The sequence below is a fragment of the Leptonychotes weddellii genome, chromosome 4 (assembly GCF_054177405.1).
Source record: "Leptonychotes weddellii isolate Sample4059 chromosome 4, ASM5417740v2, whole genome shotgun sequence".
NCBI classification, from domain to species: Eukaryota; Metazoa; Chordata; class Mammalia; order Carnivora; family Phocidae; genus Leptonychotes; species Leptonychotes weddellii.
The window spans coordinates 7,577,806-7,590,053 of record NC_138372.1 but is presented as its reverse complement, the minus strand read 5'-3'; the positions used below and the strand labels follow the sequence as shown (position 1 = coordinate 7,590,053).

Below are 12,248 nucleotides of genomic sequence, written 5' to 3'. Positions count from 1 at the left end.
TTTTCTTCTGAGGAGTTTTTTGTTTTTTTTTTTTCCATTGACTTTACTCTGAATTAGTTGAGGGCCCCTAAGTATGAATATGCATATGTTGCCATCATTAGTAGGGCTAATCTATCATCATCAAGTCTCCTTCTCTGGAGGTTTCAAACAAGGGAGTAGGCAACTCTCTTTTTGAGTTGATTTGAAATGACAGCTTTTCCTGGAGTCAGAAAGTCGGACCAATTTGGGGTACTGAGGCAGATTCTGTGGCCAACTGGCCAAGTTTTTACGTTAGTAACTTATGTGGAACATAACTATACAGGTGTAGAAAAAGTGCTTTTGTGGCATCATCCAGGCCTGAAAATGATTTGGAGCCAACGTCAGGTGCTGTCTATATCTAGCAGTATTTAGACTAGCAAAGTCTAAATCCAGGAAGGGCAAGAAACTTTGTTAAACTCTGGAATCATCTTCTGGTAGAGAGTGGCTGGTACCCAACGTAGAGAATCCACCATGGGCGGCCTGAGAGCCGCTTGAGTAAAGTAAACCTACTCATTCATTCACTCTGTAAATGTGTTCGGGTGGCTGGACAATGCCAGGTGCTGTGCTAGGTCCTAGGGAGACAGAGGTGGCTCAAAGGGGTTTCTTGCCCATAACTAGTTTACAGTCTAGCAGAGAGAAGGTGGCAAAGAAAATGAAGTTACTACAGGTACTAGAAAAGAGGGGGGCAGAGGGACCCAAAGTGTGTAATGGAAGGAAAACAGGAAAGCCTTCGTGGAAGTGAGGCTTGAGCCGGGTCTAGAAACACAGGGCTTAGCTGAGCAAAAGGTGGAGTTCTAGGCAGAGCGCAGCACAAGCAAAGCACAGAGGAACAAAGGAGCCTGGTGCGTTTGGGGAAATGCGGTTTAATTTGTTCACTGTAACTGTGACCTAGGATACAAAGAGGCCTGGGGAGAAGAGGCTGGGGAGGGAGTCTCTCTTGGGGCAGACTGTGCTCACTACAGTTTTGCTTCTTTTGGTCCATCTCAGTTCCTTGATTCCTAGTTCAGCAGAAGAGCACCTGGCTTTGCTTCTCTCTCTCTTCTCTCTTTATAGGAATTCTGGGTCATGAACACCTCGATCCAGAGCACGATCATCCTTCTCATTGAGCAGATTGTGGTAGCTCTTGGGGGTGAATTTAAGCTCTACCTGCCCCAGCTGATCCCACACATGCTACGTGTCTTCATGCATGACAACAGCCCAGGCCGCATCGTCTCCATCAAGGTGAGTCCAGAAAGGTGTCCTCTAGAGAGATTCCCAGCATCCATCAGAGTCCAGGGATGATCAACTAAGAGGCAAGACCCTGGTCTGAGTGACGGGATGGTGCTTGATCCACAAGATCGAGTCCAAAGAATGCTAATACCTAATACCCGATGTGTGCAGTTGACAAGATGTTTACAATCCTCTCTTGATTGGACTTGTGTTTTCTCTCTTTTATTGGATTCTTGGTAAACATTTTATCCCGGACCCGTTCTCCTATTATTTAGCAACTGATTCTTTATCCATTGAAATAAGCTCAGAGAAAGCAAAATAATACACAAGCAAAATAAAATGGGGGAGAGGGGGAAGGCTACCGAAAGAATGTAGCTCAAGGCCACTTACTGAAGGCTTTTCAAGAGTCCCCACAGAATTCGGAATTACCCACACCCTTGCCCCACTCTGCATGCTTGGTACCTGCCTTTATTTGTTCATCACCGGGCATTTGCTCTCTTTTGCAGCTGTTGGCTGCCATCCAGCTGTTTGGCGCCAACCTGGATGACTATCTGCATTTGTTGTTGCCCCCTATCGTGAAGCTGTTTGATGCCCCGGAAGTTCCACTGCCGTCTCGGAAGTAAGAACTTGCACTTTGGGACTAAGCAGCCATCGAGCTTTTCATGTTTGGTTAAAAATGTCCTTTTCTTAAGTTCCCATGCCATCTTTCCATTTTTTTGTTACCTCAGCTCTCTTTATTTTAGTCCAGAAATGCCCCAGGCTTCTGGAAATCTTAACCATCCCTATCCCACTGGGACTTATGTTGGATCCATGTCACCCGAGGTACCTCCGAGGCCGTGCCTTCCCATTTGGTGCTGATAAGATAACCCTCAGCCACTTCTCGTACTTTGGGGCCATGTGTTAACAATTACTGTATGTCCGTGATTCTTGTAGGGCAGCGTTAGAGACTGTGGACCGCCTTACGGAGTCCCTGGACTTCACTGACTACGCCTCCCGGATCATTCATCCGATTGTTCGAACGCTGGACCAGAGCCCGGAACTGCGTCCCACGGCCATGGACACGTTGTCTTCGCTGGTCTTCCAACTGGGGAAGAAGGTGAGGCAGGAGTCCTGAACAGACGTGCTCTTCTGCCTGGCTTGGGGAAGATGCTTTTGTTTGTGAACATCTCTATTTGCTAGTCTGTAGCTCTCAACTACCTTCAAAGAACTAGGAATTATTTGCTTTTTTTGTCCTTCATTTATTTAGCAAATATTTCTCGAGCCATCTCTGTGCGCTAAATGCTGTTCTGGGATAACACAGTAAACAGAATGGTGTCCTTGTTCTCATGGAGCTTACATTCCAGTGAGGCAAAGCTAATAAACAGTCTGTCTCATAAGAGTGTAGAGTGAGTGGGGTGAGCCGCTGTTTGTTTAGGGTGGACAGTGAAGACCTCTGATAAATTGACGTCTGACCAGAGACCCAAATAAAGGTCTGAGCCCAGAGAGTTGGATGCTGGCAGAAGGAGTAGCAAATACAAAGGTGTGAGGAGGCAGCACGTTTGAAAGGTCCAAGGAACAGCAGGAAAGCAGTGTGGCTTCAGAGGAGGGTGCTGGGGGGTGAGGGGGAAGGTTTGGAGTTCAGGTCGTAGAGATAAGGCGGGGCTGGGATGGGGCATAGAGACCAGGTGCCGTAGCCAGTGGTTCTCAGATGTCCCTGGACAGTATCTGCATAGCTGGGAACCTGTTAGAAATGTAGATTCTTGGGCCTGTGCCCAGCCCTGAACCAGAAGCTGGCTGTGGAGCCCAGCAATCTCTGGTTTCATAAACCCTCCAGATGATTCTGATGCCCACAGAAATTTGCACATCACTGCTGTGAGCCATTATAAATACTTGGGCTTTTACTCTGAGCAAGACTAGAAGACTTTGGAGGATCTTGATCACAGGAATACTATGGTCTGACCTGGTGACTCACAGTGCTGTTTGGAAGAACAGACCAGGCCAAGGGTAGGAGCAGAGAGAGCAGTCAAAGGCCATCACAGTAACCCAGATGGAAGGGCATAGGGACTAGGATTGTAGCAGGGTGTGTGTGTGTATGTGTGTGTGTGTGTGTGTGTGTGTGTGAGTGTGTGAGAGAGACAGACAGACAAGTAGGTGATTCTTCTGCGTAACACAGAGCCACCCCAAACTCAGGGGAACTAGCTATAGCATTCTTTTGTCTGCCTCCCTCTCTGCAGAGTAACGTTTCTGACCTCTTCCCTCTCCTTCGACAGTACCAAATTTTCATTCCAATGGTGAATAAAGTCCTGGTGCGACACCGAATCAACCATCAGCGCTATGATGTCCTTATCTGCAGAATTGTCAAGGTGAACTGCGCTTGGTTTCTGTCCCAAAGTCCCCCGTTGACTCTCCTCATGGGTCTGGGAGCACATCTGGCTTTATAGTCCTAAACTAGTGATGGGCAAACAGTTTCTGTAAAGATAGCAGGTTTTTCTCAGCTCTGTAGGCGATGTGGGCTCTGAGGCAGTGACTGGGCCCTGCTGCCCGAGGCCGGAAAGCAGCCGCCTGCTCGTGGAAGAGCGTGAGCCTGGCCGCCTGCCTATGCACTTCCACTAAGGGACGCCAAGGTGTGCTTCTTGAATAGCTTGCATGTGCTACAAAATAGTCATCCTCCTTTGATTTTTTTTTTTCTCCAGTCATTTGAAAATATAGAAACCCTTCTTGGCTTCTGGGCCACACAAAGCCAGGCAGCGGGCTGTTTGCCCCCCCAGCTCATAGCACTTGGTCCCTTGGATCACTGCCCACAGTTTTAGCTTTGCCAGCTGTGTGCTCATGCTATGGAGTCAATGCTGTCACTGACCACAAGTGACCAGCAAAGATGGGTCTGCAGTGGGCAGTGTAGCCCACCCGTGGTTCATTTTGTCCATGCATATGACTTTTTCCTTCTTGTTGACATCCTGACTTTTCCAGAAGATGCGACCTTCGCAAGGTTTAAGGGTGTTTTCTAACCTGGGAGGACCTAGCGGAGTTGCAGGGTTTTTCTGTAAATCTCTGGTTGCAGGGATACACCCTTGCTGATGAAGAAGAAGACCCTTTGATTTACCAGCATCGAATGCTGAGGAGTGGCCAAGGAGACGCATTGGCTAGTGGGCCAGTAGAAACAGGACCCATGAAGAAACTGCATGTCAGCACCATCAACCTCCAAAAGGCAAGTCCATGATTTCTGGGGGCGGGCGGGTGGTAAAGGAGAGCCCTGCTCTTCTCTCTTGTTCAGAACTCTTAGCTCTTGCTACCATCAGTTTAAAACAACCGAAGACCAGCCCAAGCATTTTTCTGAAACTCTAGATACCATGAGCTTAGGTCATTTCGTCTTTTTCCAGGTGTCCAAATTACACATTTTTAAAAATAAAGGTTAAGTGTAGAACAAAGTTCTAAGCTTCCTTGGAGCTTTAATAGTAGAATCCTTTGTTGCAAATAACATTCTTATTTTTTACATGAGTGGAACAAAACCAGTGAGTCTCTAATTAGCACTGAGACTGATGCCAGCTCTTGAAAGCAGTGCTTCTCAGACTGCTGAGACTCATAGGGCTTACTGACTGCTGGGGGCTGGTGAGAATGCTTGTTGTGACGGGCAGTCCGAGGTCAGGCCTACATTCTGCATTTCTACCAAAGTCCTAGGTAATGCCCATACTACTGGTCCAGGGACCACACTTTGAGTAGCAAGCTTTTAGATCTTTGCAGATAAGTACTGAGTTCTCTCTGCTGACACAGAAGCCTGGGATATAACCAGCTTCCCACCATGTATGCCACCAGCCATCCATTTAAAAACAGGTAGTTTCAAAGCATCGCTGGTAGATCTGAGTGGAATAATCGTGGTTCTGTCACTGGCTTTTAAGTAAATATACCAGGTTGCTTATTTCCCACATTTCGCATTATTGTCAGTGCTCCTGGTGACTGTGAGCAGCTCCGTGTTTAGAGTTCCACGCGGTGGTAGTCTTCCTTTCTTAGCGGTTGGCCCACAGCAGCTGCACTTCAAGAATAGCCGTGGACCGAGGTAGAGAACTGGGCAGAACTTGTTTTCTTCTTTTGGCCAAGCCCATAAAGATTTGAACACAGACCTGTGTGTGTGTGTTCACACACAGCTGGGGAACACCGGGGCTCATCACTGACTATTGAGCCAGCCTTCACCCGCACAGGTAGCTTTTGTAAAGTGGCCGCCGCCGAGAAGGGTTGGGTGATTTACGAGGGAAGCGGTGAAAGAACCCTGGGGCAGGGGTAATGCTGCTTTCCCTCCGTGGAGCGTGCCAGCGCTGGTCCAAGACTCCAGGAGGAGAGGGCCGCCAGGCACCCGGCATCCCCAGGCCGCCATTGAGGCCACTCTGCTGACACCTCACCTTTCAGGGAGGGGCCAGGCAGAGAAGCCAGACACACATTTCCACCCAGATGTTTTCCGCCTGCCTGGGTTCAGAATGTCCTTCTAACCAGGCAGCTGTCCACCCTCTTAGAGCCGTGTCCTGACTATTTTAGGAAACTCCCCTGTAGTCTGGGTTGCTTCCAAGAAGATTTGCTTTCTACCCAGGACTTGGAAAAAGAAGCGTGACCTTTGTCAAACAGAAAAAATAGAGAGTCTCTAGTGTATCTCACCTGAGAGAACAGATCCAGTCCAGGAACCCTACGCAGGATCTCTAGCGCTGACCCTCAGCCCCATTTGTGCCTCCACGTACTTGTGCGCAGGGCACTCGGGGTCGGTGCCGTGACCGGTCGGACCCGCTTTCCGAGTAACCGCGCGCCACCTCGGTCATCTTTCTGCTGCCTATGCTAACAGGGGAGTTACACGGGGCAGAAAACGTAGAAACCGTTCGTGTATACCTCCAGAGTGCCTGCCAGGATTTCCAGTAGCTTCCCCGTCTGAGGAGAAGCTATTTGGGCTTACCTTCTAAATGGATAAGCTGACGTTCCGTCAGCCTGCGCCGGCCTCACTGGAGGAGGCGGTCAGCCGTGGTTGCTGGCGGAAGGCGGCTGGTTCGTGTTGACACAGTCACCGCAGGACCCAGAGAAGCGAGCGTGGATTAGGTTGTAAATGAAAGAACAGCAAGGAAGGGCCACATGGAGGACTTAGCCTATTTGATAGATCGTGCAGTTGTCCATGAAGCTAAGGTTTCCAGAGGCTTCTTTGTTACCATTTCTCAAACGGTGACAGTAATAGCGCTGACAGCTGCCAACGTCTGTGGAGTGCTTTCCGTGTGTCGGGCGCTGATGTGAGCCCATTGCACATATTGACTCATTTACCCTTCACCCTGTGAGTTAGGTGCTGTCGTTACTGTCGGCAGTTTGCAGAGAGACGGATGTTGAGGCCCTGAAAGGTTGAGTGATTTGCCCAAAGTCAGCGAGTAAATGGTGGAGCCAGGGTTTGACCAAGGTAGCGTGACTGCAGAGCCCAGTCTCTTAGCCGCTTTGCTGAACTGTCTCCGCCTTACCCAGGCTCAGCCTCACATCGCTGGAGGGAAAAGACATTTTTGATCCTCCCTTGTGTATGTTCAACTTTGGAAGTGCCGTGCGTTACAGAGCAGCTATCCGGAGACCCTTTGTGTAGGGAGGAAGCCAGAGGCCTCTGCATAGAAAAGGACTTGCTGTTCCCATTTTGTTCAACAGAACAAACTTTAAAAGTCAAGTAACTAGTGTCACTCTTCCTGCTGGCTCCTTATATCGTCAGAATCATGCACATAATTTTTCAGTTTGTCCCTTAATGTCTCTATTTCAGTTTCTGACATAAAACAGTAGTTTATATGGTATCACTCATTTGTAACTCATCAGAAGCCACAGCAGATCTCCAGTTTATCCCAGGAAAGTGAGGGGTTGAGTCGTTGATGGTTAGTTAGGTGGTGTAGCACACGGGGATCTCTTCCACTCCCTGGACCACTTCCCTGGGGAACCTCTGCTCTAACTTGCTCAGTTTCCCTAACTTAGGGAGTACACATGTCCTGCTGGAAAAATCTTTTAAGAATATATTTTAAGGGTTGCCTGGGTGGCTCAGTCATTAAGCATCTGCCTTTGGCTCAGGTCATGATCCCAGGGTCCTGGGATCGAGCCCCGCATCGGGCTCTCTGCTCAGCGGGGAGCCTCCTTCTCCCTCTCACACTCCCCCTGCTTGTGTTCCGTCTCTCGCTGTCTCTCTCTCTGTCAAATAAATAAATAAAATCTTGAAAAAAAGAATATATTTTAAAAAGTTAGGGCTAGGCCAGCTCAAAGAGATGTTGTTTTGATAATAAGAGCCACTGTTTTTTGCTCATCTCTTCCAGCTGGGCTCTTTAGATATTTTACCCCTTGATGCGGAAGACTGAGGCTCAGATGCAATCTACAAGTAATTTGCCCAGAGTGCTCCAGCTGCTGAGCGGTGGAGCCAGGATTCCAACTGGTATTCCTGACTTCACAGAAATAGGCACTCCCAGGAGCACTAACTTCGTGCCAAGCCCTGGTATAAATCTGTGACACATATTAACTTAATCCTGAAAACACCCTAGGAGGTAGAACTATTATCCTCATTTTACAAGTGAGGAAACAGGCCCAAGAGAAGAGAAGTGACTTGCCCAAGGTCAGACAGCCAGTGAGTTAGATAAGAGTCATTTGAACTCAGGCCGCTGAGCTCTAGAGTGCAGCTAGGGCTATGACACTGGCCTGCCCGTCTCCAGAGCCTGGGTCTTCCCATCCACCTCCCTCAGCTTCCCCTGGCCGAAACTCCTGATGCCTGGAATGCTCAGAGTTTTGAGGAATGTTGGAGGGGATAAATCAGAAAGTAAAAATTAAATCTGTTAAACTCCTTTTGTCTCATTCCACCCCAGTGCCGTGTGCTCTGGGCTCTGGCTCGCCTGAGTGTAATGTGATTCACGGTGCTGTGAACCTGACCATTTTCCCTCTCCCTGTGTGACCCTTTGCTGTTGAATGAGCCAATGTCCTAATGCAGAGCGTCCAGGGCCCGTCACACGCTGCAGGGGCCATTAGGCTTTGTTGAAGGCACCCTGCATGTGACGGGCCCATCCATTCTGGGTCTGTAGAGCTTTCTGCTTTGCTGAGTTCAGCACACATGATTTGTAAAACAGTCTTTTTCTATATCATGCTCAATTCCAGAAGTTGCTGCTTTTGTTTTATGGCTTCAAATTAAGTATTATTCTTTTGTATTTGTGCTCTGAGGGAATTTTGTCACGAGAGGTATGATTTTATAAATCAAAGACAGAATAATCATTAAATAGACGAGGGCTCCTTACAGTTGGCCCTGAAAGCTGATGGTTTTCCACTGTCACCTGGGGGATTACAGGCTTGGGGAGCTGCCAGAAGGGTCTCCAAAGATGACTGGTTGGAGTGGCTGAGGCGGCTGAGTCTGGAGCTCCTGAAGGATTCTTCATCACCTTCCCTGCGCTCGTGCTGGGCCCTGGCTCAGGCCTACAACCCGATGGCCAGGTACGTCCCCCACTTCAGGATGGGATCAAGAGGAGCAGCACAGAGAAGACAATATATAAGAATTCTTTATCGGCGATAATTGTAAAAAGGTCTAGTATTTTTAATTTTGTCAACCTGTGGAGGAAAAAAAAAAAAAGGCAGGTTGAACAAGCTCATATTATAGGAAAAGCACCCATCTTACCCTTGCTAGCAGACCTTTCCTTAGATTTGGGTCCAAAATTTTAATTACAAAGTCATTTATAGCTCTGAAAAGAACTATGTAATGGTTTAATATAACTGCTTTCTAATAATAATGAACTCTAATTATTTACTGCTGAATTACAGATACCCGCCCAAACTTACTAGTCTTAAACAACAACAGTCATTTGTTTTGCTCATAAATCTGCAGTTTGGACATGACCTGTAGGGACAGCTCGTCTCTGCGTCAGTGTCAGTGGGGGTGTTTGTCCAGGGGCTGGAGGACCCACTTTGAGCGTGGCTCATTCACATGTCTGGCAGGTTGGGGCTTTCAAATGGGAACTGCCCTGGCTAGGGGCCTTGGTTCCTCTCCATGTGGGTTGTTCTGTAGGGTGCTTGGGCTTCCTCACAGAATACTGGCAGGTTTTCAAGAGTGAACGTCCCCAAGGGAACAAGGCAGAAGTATATGGAATTTGTATGAGCTGGCCTTGGAAGTCACACAGTATCACTTCTCCCGCACTCTGTTGTTCAAGGCAGTCACAGAAACCCACTCAGATTCAAGGGAAGGTGATATGGATGCCATCTCATGATAGGAAGATTCTAGAAGAGCATGTGGAACAGGAGATACTGTTGCAGCCATCTCCAGGAAATAGAATTTGCCATAAAATAATACTGTTTTAAATAATAAATCTTAAGAAGCCTTTAAAGATTTGATTTATAATCTTTGCATATAGAAGGTTTACAGTATAATGTAAATGAATGAAATAGGATACAAAACTATGGAATTGTGTGATTTCAACTGTTAAAAACACATCTGCATGGAAAAAGACTAGAAAGTAATAGAGCAGTGATTAAGTTGGAAGGTCTAAGGAGTAGTTATTTTCTTTGTTATTCTTTTTCCCGTTTTCCAAATTTGTCTATAGTGGATGATTATTATTTATAATGAGGCATAAAATGGTATTTTTTTATGCTTTAAAAATAGTTCCTAGGATTCCCCCGACTCCACAGTGTGCAGATTTCATATGCTCAGCTGACGTAGTATACCTCTCTTCTGCTCCAAGTCACTCCTGAGCACAATGTCATCCAAAAGAGACTTGTGATAGACATACACCTATGTGTTTATCCCCGTGGTGCCAAGTGTGCTCCTTTGGGATCCGGTGTGGCCTTGGATGTAGGTCAGAAAGTGTATTTTTTAATTTACACAGGACTTCTTTTGGTCTTCATGTTACCCTTTACATTTCAAATTTTGTGTTTTCCAGCAGATTCCAAAATTATATACATTGGTCTGAGTTAACCTTTTTCACATGTAATAGAAAGTATGTGTAGAGGCATCAAATGCTCAACCCATACATTATAAGCGTATCTTATAGTTTCCAACCCCCTTCCCCCAACATTCACCAAAAAAGAGGGGATGGGATTAAAGTTCAGATATCAGGCACAGCAAATATGCCAGTCCGTGTGATGCTTTAATGATTTAAAATAGTTGTAGTAATCTTAGAAATGGCACCTCTGGTTCCAGGTCTCCAGCAGTTACATTGGCTTGGAGGACCTTTTGAGAATGTATGGATTGAGTTTCTATCTTCTAACACTTCTAGTTTCTTAAGTTGGGTTGTTGTGTTTAAGACCATTCAACTAGGGGTTCTGGTTGTATTTTGAAAAGCAGTCACGGGCACTGCCTTTGCCTCTTCCAATCTCGCCTGAGAAGCATCCCAAGAATCCTTTGAAGATTATTCTATTCTCAATCTGTTCATGCCAGCTTCTGTGTTAGAAGTCCCCTTTCTGTTCATCCCTCCCATGAAGAGAAAAGATGGGAAAACTGCCAAGAAATATGCCTGTGGAGACAGGTTATTTAGCTCTGCTCTTCTTTCTCCCCCCACGCCCTCACACGGCTTCCCGTGTAGCACAGTGTCTATACCCGAGCTGTAAAATCAGTAATCACTAGCCACGCGTGGTTGCATTAAGGTAATTACAATTAAATAAAACTTAAAATTCCATTCCTCGGTCACACTTAGCACGGTTCAAGTACTCAGTGGCTACCGTATTGGATAGGAAAGATAGACCATTTCCAGCAAGTTCTGTTGGACAGCACTGGTCTGTATGAGCAAAATCATTGATGCCAGGAGTAGATTGATAAGTGACTCTGTGGCACCAGGTGGAGGCACAGAGCATTTCCAACATCTTTTCCCACTGCTCTCTGCCTTCAGGGATCTTTTTAATGCCGCATTTGTGTCCTGCTGGTCTGAACTGAATGAAGACCAGCAGGATGAACTCATCAGAAGCATCGAGTTGGCCCTCACCTCGCAGGACATTGCCGAAGTCACGCAGACCCTCTTAAACTTGGCTGAATTCATGGAACACAGTGACAAGGTGAGACTTTGCCCCGTTGTCCAGATGGAGACTGACAGGAAACAGGTGGGAGGGGAGAAGCACCCAGGCAGCCTACTCCCGTTCATGCCCGGCCGCTGTTTTCCTATGCTGTGGGTTCTGCTCTGCCCTAGGGCCCCCTGCCATTGAGAGATGACAATGGCATTGTCCTGCTGGGTGAGAGGGCTGCCAAGTGCCGAGCATACGCCAAAGCACTACACTACAAAGAACTGGAGTTCCAGAAAGGTCCCACCCCCGCCATCCTAGAGTCTCTCATCAGGTAGGCTCTAAACCCTTTTTAATTGCTGCCTTCATCTGAAATGACCTCTCTCCCCTCACTGCCTGCTGCCAAATCACTGGAGTGGAGACGTGGAGACGTCTGCTCTGTGAAATCTGCCGTCGGGTCCAGGCCAACACGTTTAAATGAGATGCGGTTGCAGATGGCTCTTCCCCACTCTTGGAGCTGTAATTGGCATTTCTGTTGACCCTCAGCACACGGGCTCCCGTTGTTTTCCCACCTGTGCTGGCTTGTCCCGGTGGCATCAGCCCCGAAGCTGTTCTGAGGCAGCAGCAGCCTGGGAGCGATAGATGTTAACGCCCGGGTTTGATCGCGCTCTCGGGTCAGAGTAGGACGTACTGGTTGCGGTGCCTCAGAGGCCACTGGAGTTTTATTGCCTGAGTCGTCCTCCTCTGGAGTTCTGCGAGTGTGGCAGGCAGAGCGAAGTCTGAGATTCAGTGATCTTTTCCCTGGCTTTGGCTGTGTTCTCTCCTCTCCTAAGATGATTTTGAGTCTTCTGGGTATGGAAAAAATAGGTTGTTTAATCAGTTTTCTGCTGTTATGAAATTAGAAGCAGCCTCAAATGTTAGCTCCGGCTCCCAGAGAACTGTTTGCTTCCCCTACTGACTATCAGAGAATATTAACTCTGGGATCTAATTATCTTCATGTAAATGCTAACATGGTTGATTATTTCACTACAGATAGTTGAGGGGAAAATCACCCAGCTAATAAGTACCTCCTTTGTGGCTGAAACAGTCTGCTGTGTGTGGCG

General features: G+C 47.4%; 1 protein-coding gene across 5 annotated transcripts in view; it reads left to right on the top strand.

Annotated features, from left to right (window-relative positions):
* Positions 1–12,248, top strand: part of MTOR (mechanistic target of rapamycin kinase) — a 124,254-nt gene that overhangs the window by 40,069 nt on the left and 71,937 nt on the right. For all 5 annotated transcript variants that reach the window (XM_081816867.1, XM_031030392.2, XM_081816868.1 and 2 more), the window contains 8 exons: positions 1,072–1,239; positions 1,734–1,846; positions 2,161–2,323; positions 3,477–3,569; positions 4,265–4,411; positions 8,516–8,658; positions 11,040–11,202; positions 11,334–11,479. In XM_081816867.1, the coding sequence (XP_081672993.1) occupies positions 1,072–1,239; positions 1,734–1,846; positions 2,161–2,323; positions 3,477–3,569; positions 4,265–4,411; positions 8,516–8,658; positions 11,040–11,202; positions 11,334–11,479 (1,136 nt within the window). The remainder of the gene's footprint in view (positions 1–1,071; positions 1,240–1,733; positions 1,847–2,160; positions 2,324–3,476; positions 3,570–4,264; positions 4,412–8,515; positions 8,659–11,039; positions 11,203–11,333; positions 11,480–12,248) is intronic.